Source organism: Scyliorhinus canicula, chromosome 1, assembly GCF_902713615.1.
Source record: "Scyliorhinus canicula chromosome 1, sScyCan1.1, whole genome shotgun sequence".
Lineage (NCBI taxonomy): Eukaryota > Metazoa > Chordata > Chondrichthyes > Carcharhiniformes > Scyliorhinidae > Scyliorhinus > Scyliorhinus canicula.
In genome coordinates, this window is record NC_052146.1 from 190,916,709 (window position 1) to 190,935,985 (window position 19,277).

General features: G+C 45.0%; 1 protein-coding gene across 2 annotated transcripts in view; it reads left to right on the top strand.

Moving 5' to 3' along the window:
• adgb (androglobin) overlaps positions 1-19,277 on the top strand; it is a 564,769-nt gene that overhangs the window by 164,745 nt on the left and 380,747 nt on the right. For both annotated transcript variants that reach the window (XM_038805127.1, XM_038805138.1), the window contains exons 7-8: positions 10,994-11,080; positions 14,612-14,793. In XM_038805127.1, coding sequence (XP_038661055.1) covers positions 10,994-11,080; positions 14,612-14,793 — 269 coding nt within the window. The remainder of the gene's footprint in view (positions 1-10,993; positions 11,081-14,611; positions 14,794-19,277) is intronic.

Here is a 19,277-nt window from a genome sequence, read left to right on the forward strand (position 1 = left end):
TTTTAAAGCTCACCTTTTAATTTACAGTTTTAAGCTTGCTTTTAAGTCCTTCCTTCGAATGATACTGAATCTTGCAACAATTTACATGCAACAATTTACCAGCCACAAAAACTTAAAACATTTCTGTCGTTTGCGCCCAAACGGCCGCGCCAAAACGGCCGCACCCAATTGTCCCATACCGTGATTGGGAAACCTCAAGCAGTGATAAAACCAGCGCCCTTAATTTAGTGGAATTTTTTGAGGACATTACCAGTGCAGTAGATAATGGGGAGCCGATGGATGTGGTATATCTGGATTTCCAGAAAGCCTTTGACAAGGTGCCACACAGAAGGTTGCTGCATAAGATAAAGATGCATGGCATTAAGGGTAAAGTAGTAGCATGGATAGAGGATTGGTTAATTAATAGAAAGCAAAGAGTGGGGATTAATGGGTGTTTCTCTGGTTGGCAATCAGTAGTTAGTGGTGTCCCTCAGGGATCCGTGTTGGGCCCACAATTGTTCACAATTTACATAGATGATTTGGAGTTGGGGACCAAGGGCAATGTGTCCAAGTTTGCAGATGACACTAAGATGAGTGGTAAAGCGAAAAGTGCAGAGGATACTGGAAGTCTGCAGAGGGATTTGGATAGGTTAAGTGAATGGGCTAGGGTCTGGCAGATGGAATACAATGTTGACAAATGTGAGGTTATCCATTTTGGTAGGAATAACAGCAAACGGGATTATTATTTAAACGATAAAATATTAAAGCATGCCGCTGTGCAGAGAGACTTGGGTGTGCTAGTGCATGAGTCACAGAAGGTTGGTTTACAGGTGCAACAGGTGATTAAGAAGGCAAATGGAATTTTGTCCTTCATTGCTAGAGGGATGGAGTTTAAGACTAGGGAGGTTATGTTGCAATTGTATAAGGTGTTAGTGAGGCCACACCTGGAGTATTGTGTTCAGTTTTGGTCTCCTTACTTGAGAAAGGACGTACTGGCACTGGAGGGTGTGCAGAGGAGATTCACTAGGTTAATCCCAGAGCTGAAGGGGTTGGATTATGAGGAGAGGTTGAGTAGACTGGGACTGTACTCATTGGAATTTAGAAGGATGAGGGGGGATCTTATAGAAACATTTAAAATTATGAAGAGAATAGATAGGATAGATGCGGGCAGGTTGTTTCCACTGGCGGGTGAAAGCAGAACTAGGGGACATAGCCTCAAAATAAGGGGAAGTAGATTTAGAACTTAGTTTAGGAGGAACTTCTTCACCCAAAGGGTTGTGAATCTATGGAATTCCTTGCCCAGTGAAGCAGTTGAGGCTCCTTCATTACATGTTTTTAAGGTAAAGATAGATAGTTTTTTGAAGAATAAAGGGATTAAGGGTTATGGTGTTCGGGCCGGAAAGTGGAGCTGAGTCCACAAAAGATCAGCCATGATCTCATTGAATGGCGGAGCAGGCTCGAGGGGCCAGATGGCCTACTCCTGCTCCTAGTTCTTATGTTCTTATGTACCCATTCCAGCATTTGAGGAACCTTTTACAAGGGTCCTAATTGATTGCATAGGACCGCTTCCTAAAACAAAACGTGGGAATCAATATCTTTTGACTATAATGGATGTGTCTACTAGGTTTCCAGAGGCCATTCCAGTAAGTAATATGACAGCTGAAAAGATTGTGGAGGAGTTACTTAAATTCTTTACTAGATATGGACTACCCACAGAAATAGAATCAGATCAAGGATCAAATTTTACCTCAAAGTTATTCAAAGAAGTTACGGATAGCTTAGGAATAAAACAATTTAAATCAATTGTGTACCATCCAGAATCACAGGGAGTGTTAGAAAGGTGGCATCAGACATTAAAGACAATGTTGAGGGCTTATTGTCACGATTATCCAGAGGATTGGGATAAAGGAATTCCATTCGTACCTTTTGCAATTAGGGATGCACCTAATGAGTCAACCAAATTTAGTCCTTTTGAACTAATTTTTGGCATGAGGTAAGAGGACCACTTAAATTGATTAAGGAAAAATTGGTGAGTGAGAAATCAGAAATTACATTATTGAATTGCGTGTCAAATTTTAGGGAACAATTAAATAGAGCAGGCGAATTGGACAGACAACATTTAAAAGTTGCACAAAATGTGATGAAACGGGTAGCGGACAAGAAACCCAAAGTTCGTAATTTTGCCATTGGAGATATAGTTTTAGGAGTGTTACCAGTGGTAGGTGAACCTTTAAAAGCAAGGTTTTGTGGACCTTATCAGATTGAAAGGAAATTAAGTGAATGATGTGGTAAAAACGCTAGATAGAAGGAAGACTCGCCGAGTGTGTCATGTGAACATGCTTAAAAGGTACTTTGAAAGAGGAGAGAAAAAGGAGGAGGTTTTAATGATTCTAACTCAAAGTGACGAACCAAATTCAGATGACTGTGATTTTGACATACCTCAAATTAGTTGGAAAATGAGGATGTTCTTAAAAATTGGGATAAATTGTTGAGTTACTTTCCAGAGGAAAAATGAACTGACCTGAAAGAGTTATGGGCAAGTTTGTGGAGATAAATTGGGAAGTACTGAAATGGCTATACATGATGTAGATGTGGCAAATGCTGTTCCAAACAAACAACATCCATACAGTTTTAACCCTTTAAAATTGGCACAGGTCAACAAAGAGTTTGAGAGTATTCTTAAAAATGGCATAATTGAAGTGGGTTGCTGCTGATGGAGCTCACCCACAGTGATGGTACCTAAACCAGATGGTACCCAATGGTTGTGTGTGGACTATAGAAAGGTTAATGCAGTTACAAGAGCGGACTCTTATCCTATTCCACGTTTGGAGGATTGCATTGAGACAGTGGGACAATCAGCTTTTATTTCTAAACTGGATTTACTTAAAGGTTACTGGCAGGTACCTTTATCCAAAAGGGCGAAGGAGATTTCAGCTTTTGTGACTCCAGATGGTATATACCAATTCAAAGTTATACCATTTGGCATGAAAAACGCCCCAGCCACATTTCAACGGTTAACTAACAAAGTCGTTTTAGGATTACCCAAATGCGCTGTATACATCGACAATCTGGTAATTTTCAGCCAGACATGGAAAGGACATTTAAAACATCTGATGGAGTTATTCGATCGACTTCAGGAGGCGGGTTTGGTGACAAACCTAGCCAAAAGTGAATTTAGAAAGGCCCAAGTCACTTTCATACAATTGGACAGGGTCGAATGGCCCCACGGGTTGTGAAAACAAAAGTTATTGGGAAGTTTCCGATACCCTCGACACGATGGGAAATAATGCAATTTTTTGGTATGAGTGGATTTTACCGGAAATTTGTACTGAATTTTGGCAGTGTGGTCGCTCCACTGACGGACTTGCTCAAGAAACGTAACAAATGACAGTGGACAGCGGAGTGTCAGCAGGCATTTGACGGCTTGAAGGCTGTGTTAACCACTGCTCCTGGGTTAGCCATCCCAAATTATACGAAACCATTCAAAGTGGCTATTGATGCGAGTGATGTGGTGTAGGTGCGTTGCTTCTACAAGACGACGACGAAGGGCTAGAGCGGCCTATTGGTTATTTTTCCAAGAAACTGAATTCTCACGTAAAAAGGTATTTCACGATTGAGAAGGAGACTTTGAGTTTGGTGCTGGCTTTGCAACATTTTCACATTTATGTGACCAGCAATCCGTATGACACCATTATATATACTGATCATAACCCGTTGACGTTTTGGAGTGATTCTGGAATAACAATGCAAGGCTGTTTCGCTGGAGTTTATTATTATAACCATTTCATTCAAAAATAGTACATGTGGCAGGATGAGAAAACATGATAGCCGATGCTTTGTCACGAATGTGATGAACGGAAGTAGGTTCAGTTGGAGGAAGAAGAACAAAAAAAAATGGTTGCGTGTGTTGTTTTTTGAAATGAAAAGTATATTTACTGTGTGCATTTCTTAAAGGATAGTGAAGGTGAAAAATGAATCCATCCTGAAGTTTTCTTGGGGGGGGGGGGGGAGAGGTGTCATGAGAATGTCCCTTTAAGAAATGGCTGGCTGCTCATGTTACTGCAGTGATGTCAGAGTGTGGATGGAGCTGAGCTCTGGCTCTGCTTTTTAGTTTCACTTTGAGAAAAGCTTGGGTGTGTCTGTGGTTTTTTTGGTTTCGTTTCAGTGTTGGAGCTGAAGCCAGACAAAGTAGGTGTACTGTTGTTCTCTCTGCCATGAAAAGACTATCTCTTGATCATTTGTTTTTTTTCAGAATTATAAATGTTCTCAGTAGTGAATGTAAACCTAATGTGCTTCTGTTAAAAGGTGTTTATTTTGTCTTCTGGATGTTGTTTGGGAATGTATTAAGAATTACTTAGTGTTGTATTCTTCGGGGGTTTTATTTGAATTAATGATTGCTAAGATGTTCACTGTCTGTTTTAAAAAGGTTAACTCGAGTTCATAGAATAAACATTGTTTTGCTTTTAAAAATACTTTTCGATTTCTGCTGTACCACACCTGTAGAGTGGGTCGTGTGCTCCCCATACCACAATCTATTAAAAGCTGTGGGTCAGGTGAACTCCATGATCCACTTTGGGGTTCTCTAAACGCTGGCCCATAACACATGGCGTATGACGTGGACAAATGTGAAGATAAAAGCAAATTACTGCAGATGCTGGAATCTGAAAACCTCCCAGAAAATACTGGACAATCTCAGCAGGTCTGACAACCTCTGTAGAGAGAAAAGGGAGCTAGAATTTTGAGTGTGCATAACTCTTTGTCAAAGCTAGAGAGACCTGGAAATGGGGTCAGATTTATACTGTAGTGGAATGGCGGGGCTGGATAGGGGGTCAGATTTATACTGTAGTGGAATGGCGGGGCTGGATATGGGGTCAGATTTATACTGTAGTGGAATGGCGGGGCTGGATAGGGGGTCAGATTTATACTGTAGTGGAATGGCGGGGCTGGATAGGGGGTCAGATTTATACTGTAGTGGAATGGCGGGGCTGGATAGGGGGTCAGATTTATACTGTAGTGGAATGGCGGGGCTGGATAGGGGGTCAGATCTATACTGTAGTGGAATGGCGGGGCTGGATAGGGGGTCAGCGATTGTGGAGATAGAAACAATATTGAGGACAGAAGACAAAAGGAATGTAAATGGGGGCGATTAAGACTAAGAAGGGTGCTGACAGTGGTACATAGAGATTCAAATGTGTGACTGGCAAAACAAAGTTGAGCAGTGTGTCAAAGGACAACTAAGAACAGTTGACCCAAGGGGAGGGGGGAACAAATATGAGGTTATCCACTTTGGTAACAAACATAGGACGGCACATTATTATTTGAATGGGTGTAAATTGAGAGAGGTGGATACTCAGCGAGACCTTGGTGTCCTCGTACATCAGTCCCTGAAAGCAAGCATAAAAGCAAATTACTGCAGATGCTGGAATCCAAAACAAAATCAGAAAATATTGGACAATCTGAGCAGGACTGACAGCATCTGTGATTGTCCAGTATTTTCTGTTTTTGTTTCAGATTCCAGCATCCACAGTCACAGATACTGTCAGGCCTGCTGAAAGTAAGCACGCAGGTACAGCAGCCAGTAAAAAAGGCAAATGGTAGGTTAGCCTCCATAGCGAGAGGATTTGAGTATAGGAATAGAGATGTTTTACTACAATTGTATAGGGCATTGGTGAGGCCACACCTGCAGTATTGTGTCCAATTTGGCGTCCTTATCTGAGGATGGATGTTCTTGCTATGGAGGGAGTGCAGTGAAGGTTTACCAGGCTGATTCCTGGGATGGCGGGACTGTCAAATGAGGTGAGACTAAGTCGGTTAGGATTATATTCATTGGAGGTTAAAAGGGTGAGGGGGGATCTCATAGAAGCCTATAAGATTCTAACAGGATTAGTCCAGGTAGATTCAGAACGAATAGTCCCGATGGTGGGGGAGTCCAGAACTAGGGGTCATAGTTTGAGGATAAGGGGTAAATCTTTTCGGACTGAGGTGAGATAAAATGTCTTCGCCCAGAGTGGTGAATCTGTGGAATTCACTACCGCAAAAAGTAGTTGAGGTGAAAACATTGTGTCATTTCAAGAAGGAATTAGATATAGCTCTTGGGGCTAATGGGAACAAGTGATATGGGAAAGGCAGGATCAGGGTTTTAAACTTGATCAGCCATCATCATAATGAATGGTGGAGCAGGCTCAAAGACCCGAATGGCTTCCTCCTGCTTCTATTTTCTCTATATATTTCTGTGTCAAAATTTCAAAAAATTCAATTATGAATATCTATTTGGAAAAAGACAGTTATAGCCAGAAGCGCCTGTCCAAGTACTGCCAAGCAGTTAATGAAATAAGATATTGGATTTCCCCACGAGAAGGGCAGTGGAATCAGAGGTGTGTAGGATGTGGCCTTTGCAGTCATTGCCAATCCACTGGCCCAATTCCCAGTAAAAGCCACTCTAGGTCTGAGGAGCCTTATGGTCACAGTTTCCAAAAATACTCATCTACCACACATAATGAATTCTTCTTTAGAACATAGAACATAGAACATTACAGCGCAGTACGGGCCCTTCGGCCCTCGATGTTGCGCCGACCTGTGAAATTATCTGAAGCCTATCTGACCTACACTATTCCATTTTCATCCATGTGTCTATCCAGTGATCACTTAAATGCCCTTAAAGTTGGCGAGTCTACTACTGTTGCAGGCAGGGCGTTCCACACCCCTACTACTCTCTGAGTAAAGAAACTGCCTCTGACATCTGTCCTATATCTACCACCCCTCACCCTTTGTTAAGGCCTGCTTCGAGAAAGGTCTCCACGTTACAAAAAGGATATAGTAACTGTAGGACCAAACAGGAGAGACAACAGGAACACATGGTAGGGTAGAAATGAACAACAGGTTTATTATGGTATACACAAAATAACAAAACTGTAGCTTATCTCCCCGAAGGGTCACTCTCCACGACCTGCACCAAGGTCAGGGCTTTTATACTGAGTGGTTTCCCGTTGCTAAGTGGAAACCCTTCCCCCAATTACCAGGGGAGTTTATACTTAGCTGTGAAAGGGGAGAATCGTATAGAGCACAGTCCTTGGCCCCCCAAAGAGGTCATAACAGTAACCGACGTTACAAAAAAAGAGTTACAAGCATGGCACCAGAGCTGAGAGGGCACAAAGACTAAATAGGCTGTGGCTCTTTATTTTAGAAAAGAAAAAACTGAGAGATCACCTGGCAGAGGTCTTTAGAATTATGAAAGAGTTTGAGAGAATAGATGTAGAGAGCATGTTTTCACTTTTGGGCATAGAGCAGTGTTATACCAAATTGTTTTACTTGGGACCGACTTATGCCAACCGGCCAACCTTTAAAACCATGCTAACTGATCTCCGCGACCCATGCTGGCCAATCTTTGTGGCGCACGCTATGTTCATTTACCTTTAATGCAAAAGGGGAGCCTGCTTGGTTCTCAAGATCTCACTCTAATCAGGTTTGCAGGAGGAAGGGCAATGCCTGTATCAGGTGCAGACTTCAGCCAGCTCCTTTGTGGTATCTTCATCTTTGTGAAAACGGAAAAAATCCAACTTCACACATGTAGGTCGGCGTGAAGGGCACTAGCAACAAAATCCTTGTTTTGCTCAACACTGGATACTCCAGGTAGATGCTATTCCAGAATGCTGACAGCCCCAGTGGATTTTGGCATGTTTTTTATGTGGTGCCATGGGTCAGCTACAGCAGTGTAGTCTTATAATTTTGAGTCAGCTCTAAGTTAATAACTGATTCTGGGGTTTTAACCTCAAAAGGAATTTTTCACGCAACACTTCTCTTTCAAAATCTTAAACTTCTCTCCTTTGCCCTTGCATATAACACACATGGACTTTGCATCCTTATTTGCATTGGCACAATTGATAAAGCCATACTTCAAGAAATCATCATAATATTGCTTTGTTCCCGAGTTAATTTTCTTCTTTCTAGGCAGTTAACTAGAGTCCCTAGAGTTCTGTACAGAGCTAGTACTGCTGTGTCCTACCCTGGATTCTGCTGACCATCTCTCCAGCAGATCCAGCTGTGAGATCCTGTCCAATAGGTACACTGCCTATTTGAGTCTTTTTGTTTAAATTTAGAGTACCCAATTCATTTTGTCCAATTAAGGGGCAATTTAGCGTGGCCAATCCACCTACCCTGCACATCTTTGGGTTGTGGGGGCGAAACCCACGCAACACGGGGAGAATGTGCAAACTCCACACGGACAGTGACCCAGAGCCAGGATCGAACCTGGGAATTCGGCGCCATGAAACAGCAGGGCTAACCCACTGTGCCACCGTGCTGCCGCCTATTTGAGTTTCTGACCGTCTTTTACTTTTAAGACAACAATCCATGTTCACAGTCCTCTTGCCAGCAACTGGAAAATGAAAGCAACTCCTCTCCGTGATTTGGTGCCAAAAGCATGTACATGGAGGGCATTTGGCGCCAGGTGTGCGTGCTGGGCTCATGACCAGCTCTCTGCTGCTGCCTCTGGCTGGAAGACTCCACACAGCCTCATTTATTTTCATTTAAAAGGTGGGAGTGGCCACAAATCTCAGTGTAAAGGCTGGTAGCAGCCATTGGGTGCTTCTTTCGCGATCGGGATCACCATGGGAATGGCGTGACCGATCTCCTGTGACCCTCCCAGTACTCACGCACGACCCACCCACAGGTCACAACCTGAACTTTGAAAAACCCTGCACTGGATTCTCCGATTTTGAGGCGCAAAACGGCCACCGATCCTCCATGTAGCTAGGGGCTAGCATGCCGGCAGCATAGCGCACCCGGCTCTAGTTGCTGATACGGCCTGGGGAATTGCCATGTCCGTGGCCACGCACATGCACGGTGGCGGGCTGCAGCGGCCGGGCCATGCAACATGGTGCCGACCAATCGCGGACCCGGCCTGCGAAATAGTGCCCCACCCTTTTGCGTGTTTGTGTGCCCCAGGCTACCCCCCTCCCCCCCCCAACCACAGTTCCTCCAGTTATTGACGGAGTCCCCCTTGCCCGCGTATAGGCCCTCCCCCGACTGTGGCGGCGCTGAACTGAGTCCGCAGCTGCCACGCCGCATTCCCGATGGGTGAGATCATGAAAGACCCATGCCGTCGGGAACTCAGCCGGTTGGGGGGGTGGAGCTTCGGGGCCGGGCCAGGCAATGTCCTGAGGCAGTAGATACGCCACTTTGGAGGCAGCGGAGCATTGTGAAAGCGGCTCCGCCCCGATTTAGTTGGGAACTTTGATTCTCCGGCCAATCGCCGAACACGATTTCGGCGACCAGAGAATCCAGCCCCCTGTCATAGAGTGTTGAGATCTTGATAGGTAGGTGCCCATAGTCAGATACTGCCAGCAAAGCAAAACCTCCTACTCCACAACTCCTGCAGTATTGCAGTTTCATGATCTGTCCCTCTTGGTTGTCACAGAGCCAATTGTTTCCGCTGTCGCTTGACAATGGGAAAATCCTGTTAGACCCAGGATAGCCTCATTACGTCAAGCAACCTAAAGCAGGACTTTCTGGTTGTTATATTGAACACACCATCAGAACTTACTGTTTCAAGTTTAGGGTCCTGCCTTAAATATTCTCTCAGGTATACTAGTGCTGGTTACTCCTATAAATCGATCAGTATTGTCGCTTCAGGGGTTTACCATACTGACTGTACAGTAGTATAACCGGGGTGTATTTCATGTAATGAAAAAGTAATTAATGCAAATGACTATAAGCTTTTAAGAAATGACTGGTGCGCAGATTCCATTTGAATATTGAAAACTGAGACAGCAAATCTCATGAAAAAGCACTAGCACCTTGGTCTGGCTAGACTGAGCTATGGTGTGAAAAGGGATTTGAACTCATGTTGCTTCCAATTAGTTAGATCAAAATTCAGCAACTTTACAAAATAATCATTTAATTTAAACCATAAACTCCAATTTTAGACACAGTATAATTTATAATGGGCTTGAGGCAGGCTGGAATACGTTTACCATATCACGATATAAAAAGGTGTCAGCCATGGCTCAGTGATAGTTTTCTTGCATCTGAGTCAGATGTATGAGTTCAAGACCCAACGCAGACTGTTGAGCACAGAATAGAGACAGATACAGCAGTACCCTGGGGAGTGCTGAAATGTCGGAGGCGCTGTCTGTTGACTGAGGCATTAAACTAAGCCCCGACTGCCATCTCAGGTGGACATAAGTGATCGTACGGTAAAATGCATATTCCTACCTAGATACTCGCAATGCAACTTCCATGATTAACATGTGTTTAAACAATTATTCTGAAAAAGCCGAATGTTCCAATCACAAATGTTAATGGTGATTAATTGGCAACCCTCACAATTATACATCAAATATTGCATGTGCTGTATTTCCCCACATTTGTGGGTTGTTTTGCTTTAATACCTTGTTACTACCCTCTTTATTCTCTAAGCATGGTGAAAATTTACCCTTGCGTTTTTCAGTTTAAAAACCCAACGAGTTGGCAGAGTCTCATAATTGTGTTCATAATTGAGAAGGAGGCTCTACTCTCCACTCCTTCAACTCAGGTCTCTTGTAGCCCCCCTCCTTTCATCCCACCATTGGCACAGCAAAACCCCACAAATATCTAAGTGACAATGACTGGATAATCTGTTTTAGTCATGTTGGTTGAGAGAAACTGGATGAACTACCCTGCTCTTAAGACTACCAAAAGGGCAGATGCAGATTCATTTTTAAAATTCATCCAAAGGACTTTACTTCTGACAGTGCAGCAGTCCCTTTGTGCTGCTCTGGAATGTCAGTCTAGATTTGGTGCTCAAGTTTCTGGAATGGATCCACAATCTTTGCTCGGAGGCGAGGCTGCTACCGACTGAACCACAACTGAAATTCAGTAATGCAACTGATATCATTTTATTCACCATTATTATTGAAAGATTTGAACCAGGATACATTCAGTGAGGCTGTATTTTCAGCAAGTAGTTGGCTAAACAGCAGCAACCTCAGTAGATTCACTTCTGGTAATACCATGGGCTCCAATTGTGTGTTAACAGCATGAACATGGCAGGAAAGAAAGAACTGGGGGAATTCACAGTATTACACGTTCTGACCGGCTGGCATCCTGAGATCATCCCACTCCAGTAAGTACCTGTGAAAACATTTATTTTGAGTTTCCAACTTAAATCAATTAGTTTATTAACTTGTGTGTCAGAAACAAGGCAGATGTTACATTTGAAATTTGAACATTTGTAAAGTATTGTGTAATAATTTGCCATATAGTCTAGAAATTGTGGATGGCAATATTACCTGGCATAATATTACCTAAAACTTTGTTTTCCTCCAACTCAGGCAGACTGTTTATTCCCATTTCCTTTCCTCTGCCATGGAAGTAGTACATTTAATGGTCTGGACCCTAAACTCTGGAATTCACTCCTTAAGACTCTCCACTTGTCTCTCCTCCTCCAAGCTACTTCTTAAATCTACCTTTTAACCAAACTTTTGATGGTCTAATATATTGCCCTTTGACTTGGTAACAAATTTTGGCTGATAATGTTACCATGAAGAGCCTTATTATGTTTTGTAAAATTAAACATATTATACAATATGAGTTGTTATTTTAAAAGAATATCTCGGAGGTAAAATAAAGTGAGTAAATGTTATTTAGATGGGACGGGTCACAGTGGCAGCCCTGGAAGCAGGAGTCAGGTTCAGTTGGCAGTTAGGAAGGCACAAGCGATGTTAGCATTCATTTCGAGAGGTCGAGACTGCAAGAGCAGGGATATACTTCTAAGGCTGTATAAAGCTCTGGTCAGACACCATTTGGAGTATTGTGAGCAGTTTTGGGCCCCTTATCAAAGGAAGGATGTGCTGGCCTTGGAGGGGGTCCAGAGGAGGTTCACAAGAATTATCCCGGGAATAAAGGACTTGTCATATAAGGAGGGGTTGAGAACTCGGGGTCTGTACTTAATGGAGTTTAGAAGGATGAGGGCGGATATCATTGAAACGTACAGAATGCAGAGAGGCCGAGATTGAGTGATGTGGAGAAGATGTTTCCACTACTAGGAATGACTAGAACCCAAGGGCACAGCCTCAGATTGAAGGGACGATCTTTTAAAATTGAGATGAGGAGGAATTTCTTCAGCCAGAGGGTGGTGAATTTGTTGAACTCTTTGCCGCAGAAGGCTATGGAGGCTAAATCACTGAGTGTCTTTAAGATAGAGATAGATAGGTTCTTGGCTAATAAGGGGATCAGGGGTTATGGGGATGAGAAACATACCAGCCATGATTGAATGGCGGAGGAGAGTCGAAGGGCCGAATGGGCTAATTCTGCTCCTATATCTCATGGTCTTATCGGAGTCACTTGCTCATGAGCAACATGGAGCCCACTAAACACAGTCATGCGACGGCTGGCCAGTTGTGTACCTGGAGGTGCAGAACCTGTCTATTGACGAGCAGGGCAGACATCAAGACACCGTTGGTGGCATCACGTGATTCAACCATATGTGGCGGTACCAACTTTAAAGAGTTACCAACCCTGTGTGCAGTGCTGTCTTGTTGCTGAGGATTGCCCCAGCAACAATGCTGAAAACCCCTGTGGCAGACTTCAAGATCCCTACATCCCTTTGGCAGACCTAAGGACTCCAGAATCCCTGTGGAAGCCCTGAGGACCAAATTCAGGAGGCTGCTAACCATGACAGAGGAAAACATCGGATGACCCCATAGTTTAACAATGCCTCCCTGCAAGTTCTCCCCTAGGTTGCAAGGCCAAGCTAGGATATCCTCTTCTGAGGGGATGGCAAGAAAACATCTGGCTCGATTCTCCGTTCCTGAGACTACGTGTTGACGCCGGGGCAGGATTTGTGGACTTCACAACAGCAAAACTGGTGCCACACCTGGAACGATTCAGTGACTGTCAAGGGGCTAGCACCAGTGCCATGTGGAACACAATGGATTCCAATGAGAAACGGTGCAGGATTCGCCAGATTCGTGATTGACACTCAGGAGGCTGACAAGCTGCAGCCACATATACACACTTCACTCCCCTCACACACACACACCATCCGAGCCAACAAGATGGCAGCAAGGGACGGGCCCCACATTTCACAGGTGCCGAGCTGGAGACCCTCGTGAACGCTGTGGAGGAGAGGCGAGCGATCCTGCACCCCGGCCCGGGAAGCAGCCTGCCAGCCATCACCGTTCACCGTGCCTGGGCAGAGGCAGTGAGCGCCACCAGTAACATCGTCTGGACTGGCCTGCAGTGCAGGAAAAAACAGCACAACCTCTTAAGGGCCGCCAGGGTGAGTAGGCAGCACTGTGCTCCTGGCACCAACCCCTGTCCCACACACACGTGACACCCCCACTATCAAGAGAGCGGCCAAAACCCCACCCTGCACCACATGCTGGCACCAATATCGGCCGCCCTGGCCTGGTGCCCTAACTGAAGCCACCAGCATTCAACTGGCCAGCCATTGCATGATTGTGTTTGGTGGGCTGTATGTTGCTCATGTGGAAGTGACTCCTATAAGGCCATGAGATGTAGGGGCAAAATTAGGCTATTCGGCCCTTCGCATCTGCTCCGCCATTCGATCATGGCTGGTATGTTTCTCATCCTCGTTCTCCTGCAACCACCAGCTACCCACCTCCTGGGCTGCACGTGTCGGACTGTCTGACACTGTCATTTTCTGTTTCCCCCCCCCCCCCCCCCCCCCCCCAACGGAGTAGGCCACCCATAACCACCGGGAGTGGGAGAAAACTGGAGGTGGACTGCCGGACCTGCGGCTGCTCACCGCGGCAGAGCAGCGGGCCCCAGACATGACATGTTGGCAGCCCAAAGGAAAAGGAGGTTGGGGTGGAGGTCGGTCCCGGGCGGGGAAGTGAGACCCCGATTAGTTGCTGTCCCCCGTGACACGTGTCAACCACACCCCACCCTCACCCCCACACCACCCTCACCCTCTCCCCCCTCATACCACCCTCACCCTCTCTCTTCCCCCCCACCACCCTCTCTCTTAACCCCCCCCCCCACCACCCTCTCTCTTAACCCCCCCCCCCCCCGCCGATCATGCGTCATAGAATTTACAGTGCAGAAGAAGGCCATTCGGCCCATCAAGTCTGCAGCGGCCCTTAGAAAGAGCACCTTACCTGAGGTGGGCTTGCTAACCAGATACCTGAACCCAGCAGGCCCAAATATTACACAATGCATGAACGAACAGCAAAAACTGGCTTATTAATTGCAAATGCTAAGCCAGTGACTTAGAATTGGAGATTTCCAACTTTCAGGGGCTCCAATGAATAGGCTAGTAAAGCCTTTATAAGTGGGAAACTTGCCAGTGTTTTGTAGTTAAACACAAGATATAGGAACAGGAGTAGACCATATGGCCTCCAGAGCCTGTCCTGCCATATTAAATACATGACTAATCATCAAACTTAACTCCATTTTCCCACCCATTCCCCATATCCCTCAATTCAACAGGTACCCAAAAAGCTATTTATTTCAACCATTAATTAGTGAGAGTTTCAATTTCTTCAGAATCAGCTCTTCAGTCTGTGCAGGCGCTTTGAAAATGTAGACAAGATTTTTTTATACCTTTATATGTGAAGACATGTCAATTTGGAAAATTGCTTCTTGGTGTATCCCCAATGTATACAATTTATCGTTGGCAAATTTCTTCCAGGTCTGAGCAGTCTGAAAGAATCTGGTCCTTTCTGAAGACTATGGTGCCAGAGTTCAACTTTGTAAATGATGAACCTGTCAGAGCCAAAGTGCCTTCAGTGGAGTCAATAGATAAAACTGTAAAGGAGCATGAAGAAACAGTGGAAAGTGTAAGCGCCAAACCAGCTGAGAAAGTTACCAAAGGTACATCCATTGTATTTCTTTTCAAAATTAAGTTGCCACCTGAATTGATTTTCCAAATTCATTCTTCTCTCCATCACCAAAACTGCTTCATTTCACCTCTGTAATATTGCCTGTCTGCACATCTGCCTCAGCTCCTCTGCTTCTCAAACTCATTCATGCCTTTGTTACATCTAGACTCAACTATTGCAGTTCTCTCCTGGCTGACAGCTCATCTTAAACCCCGTGTAAATATGAACTCATCCAAAACTCTGTTGCGTGTATCTTAACCTGCATCAAATACCATTTACCTCTCACTCCTCGCTGACATAAATTGGTTCCTGGTTCAGCAACATCACCTTTTTAAAAATTCTCACCCTTGTGTTCAAATCCTTCCACTGGATTGGATTTTATGCTCTTTGGCCAGCAACTTTGAAGGCATTGGGGAAACTTGCAAAATGCAGCACACGGCGTGCCCATCACCAACCTGCCCCAAATGTTTGGGAGATGTTAGAGGCGTTGAGCAGCCTACCAGCCTTTGAGCCTACTGAGACCTTTAAGTGGTCAATTAATGGTGTCACTGTTCCCCCATTGCTATTTTACCAGACCAATTATTACAGCAGAGGAGTCCCATGTTGAGCAGATTGTCACGCTGCTTTGGCAGTGTTGGCCAGTAAGGGGGAAAGGCTGTCTCCAGTGCGAGTCCCCCGGGTCCATCGGAGCAACCCACCCCCTAGGCCATACTTCCTGACTTCCCTCCCTTTACCTCCCCCACTGGTCTCTCAAACCTGACTTCAGCCCTACCTTCCTCGACTGAGACTGACCCAGCAGTGGCCCGGACTTACCCGTCAGCTCCTCTTTTTTGGAAATCGCCTGCAGTTCCTGCTGTAACTACACAGTTGCTGGTCATGCAGTTAGTTGACAGTGCTTTCAGGTGGGACTTCCTCCTGAGATAGGGGCAGAGTCTCACTTTAAGGCAATTAGCACTGCTCCCAATGTTAAATTGCTGAGCGGCAGCCATTAGGATAGTGAGTGGATTCCTCCCAGCATTTTAGCCAGGGACAAGATGGGTTGCAATGCACCTTGAAATTCAGACCCAAGGGTGTCACTACTATGTATCCCTGTAATTTTCACCAGCCTTAGAAATCCCAACTTCCACCGCTCCCCACCTACCCACCAAGAACTCTGTGCTCCTCCAATTCTGGCATCTTCCGCATCCCTGGGTTTCTCACCTTACCATCAACAACCATGATTTCATCCTATATGTAACTTGGTGTCACATTTTGTCCAATTATGCTTCTGTGAAGTGCCTTGGAATGGTTTTACCATCGGACTCGAACCGTTAGCTCTTTTCTCTCCCTACAGATGCTGCCAGATTTGCTGAGATTTTCCAGCATTTTCCCTTTCGTTTCAGATTCCAGCATCCGCAGTAATTTGCTTTTATCCAATGGTTTTACCATGTTGAAAGTACTACTGGTTGTTGTTGATTTCAAGTTACTTTTCGTACTTTCTTACTTTTAGTGTTTGTATTTTCATACTTTTGAATGGTTGTGCATTCAGAGTTTTAATATTTATACTTGTCTATGCTGTGCTACACACAAACACGCACATATATACAAACAAGCCCATTTCTGCAACAATATTCCTTAGGTAAGTTAAAGTTATTCTTTTTCTGGTAGGGAGATTTGATGGGAAGTGTGTTGGGTGAATTTGCAGTTTTATCTTATGCTTAAGACCAATTTTAACTAATGTGGGGATTTTCCAGCCACTTTTTACACGGCATAAGTTCAACAAATGTGAAGCCTGTATCCAAATAGGCACAAAAACAGTTCAGTTACTGGAAGTTTATCGCCCAATCCGCCCTTTTGTTATGGAGCCCTCACCCTGGGGCCCACTGTGGATTGTATCCCATGCAAGTCCTTATAGAGTCATCGAGTCATAGAAGTTTACAGCACGAAAACAGGCCCTTTGGCCCAACCTGTCTATGCCGCCCAGTTTTTACCACTAAGCTAGTCCCAATTGCCTGAATTTGGCCCTCTATACCCAGCTTTCCCATTAAGAAGTCTTACAACACCAGGTTAAAGTCCAACATGTTTGTTTCAAACACTAGCTTTCGGAGCACTGCTCCTTCCTCGGGTGAAGGAAGAGGTATGTTCCAGAAACATATATATAGACAAATTCAAAGATGCCAGACATCCTACCAACTGTCCTGGCTTGAGACAATTTACACCTCTTTAACCTGGGGTCACCCCTATCTTTGGATCTGTAAAGATTTAATTACCTGCAAATGCTCGCATTCTAAGCATTATCTGGCATCTTTGAATTTGTCTATATATATGTTTCCGCAGTAATTTGCTTTTATCCTTGAAGACTGGTTTCCATGCCGGTCTTTTGTGGCTGAACCTTTTTGAGGCGATGTGCCTTGAAACCCGGTATTCTCGTTGGCCATCCTGCATCTTCAGCTTCTTCCATTTCTTTACTCTACACTTTCTTCTGCTGCTGCATTGTTGTGTACTTTCATGATGCTCCTTACTAATGCGTTGTTATGGCTGGTTTAGCTCACAGGGCTAATCGCTGGCTTTTAAAGCAGACCAAGCAGGCCAGCAGCACGGTTTGATTCCCGTACCAGCCTCCCCGGACAGGCGCCGGAATGTGGCAACTAGGGACTTTTCACAGTAACTTCATTGAAGCCTACTCGTGACAATAAGCAATTTCATTTCACTAACGCGTTATTATGTGCTCTCGTGATGCTTTTTGCTGCTGCATTGTGGTGTGGTCTCTGGCCTGCCAGCCACATTGCCGAGGTCTTCCGGCTCAGTGTCCTCGATGGGAATCATGGTATACCCCACTTTCCTTCTCTTCATCTTTTTTGTTTTGCATTCAGTTTTGGGACTGATGCTGTGGGCGGTCCTCCTGTCTTTTATGAGAGCGATTTTATGACTACCTCTCTGATTTTGTTTAGCTTCGTTGGCACCCTTCTGGGCGTTGACCTGCGCATTGTAGCGTTAGTATGTGGGTCGCCTGCAGAGATGTCTCATGTTGGCATGCTTCCGAGGGATTACACATGGTGTTTAAGTCAGCCCCTTCAACGACCAGCTTCAGAGCCTTCTATTCTGGTGTCTGGATTGGATCGTACTTGGATAACTGTGTTGGATCAGCATCTTCAGTGTGAGGCGCTGCCACTACAACTTGTACTTGAGCCCCAAGTGATGGCTCCTCATCGCTCAAGATTAATAGGCGCAAATCATCTTTTCCATAGAGACCAGATGGTGTCTCACCCTCATCTGGTGATAGTATATACATATCGTCTAATGCCGTGGAATTGCATCCGGACTTGGTAACAACTGTCGTCGTGGAGCTGCATACAGATACAGGCCGTGGCTCATAATAATAATCTTTATTATTGTCACAAGTAGGCTTACATTAACACTGCAATGAAGTTACTGTGAAAAGCCCCTAGTCGCCACATTCCGGCACCTGTCGGGTACACAGGGAGAATTTAGAATGTCAAAATTACCTAACAGCACGTCTTTCAGGATTTGTGGGAGGAAACCGGAGCACCCAGGGAAACCCATGCAGACACGAGGAGAACGTGCAGACTCCACGCAGGGGACCCACGCCGGGAATTGAACCTGGGACCCTGGCGCTGTGAAGCAACAGTGCTAACCACTGTGCTATCGTGCTGCTCATGTCCTATTGTCACGTACTATTATGTATGTATCACCTGTCGCCGTAGAACTGCATACAGATGCCGTCATTTGCTCCTCTAATTCCTCCTTAAGTGGAGTGGCCATGAGTATTGAGGAGTCTACTACTGGAATTTCTTCATAGGACTGCGATGGTTCCCCATATGCTTCTGGAGCTAGTTTATCCAGAATGGGTACGATGTCTTCTGGTTTTAGTATGTTCAGAGCTACATCATTTTCCCGAGGTAGCTGCAATCGCAATCTCATTGACCATCTTTGCGTGTGCCTTCTCAGAGCGCTTCTAGGTTTCCAGCACGGGCTGGGCGTCCGTTGTGATCACCTTCTCATTCTCGCCAAACTAGCGATGCAGCACTGCTCAGGCTCCCTCACTGAGTTTGCCATCTCTCTCGCGAAACAACCTTACTAGAGTTTCATATTCATCCTGCTCCGGCCCACCCTCCAAACCTTTGCTCATTTCATCGTCTTCATGGTCTTCGTAAATATCATCAAGGTACTCATCGTCCGCAAGTCAGTACCATCAGCAAAGATTTCTGTAAAATACGACATTGCACGTGGAATTATGTGTATACACAAAAGTCGACCAATTTCAAAGTCAGCTGCGAGTCTTGCTGCAGAAATTCTACTTAACTTTCCATGCTGTGGAGCTTCTGGTGCACTGAAGAAATTGCAGAATGAGTCATTTGGTTCAGTTTTCGTAGCCGCTTTGCGAGTGCTCCGATTGTCATGCTTCGATTTCATTTTAATGGTTTGAAATATGACATGTTTTCCTTTCTTCCAGTCAATCTGGCACCCTGTGCATCC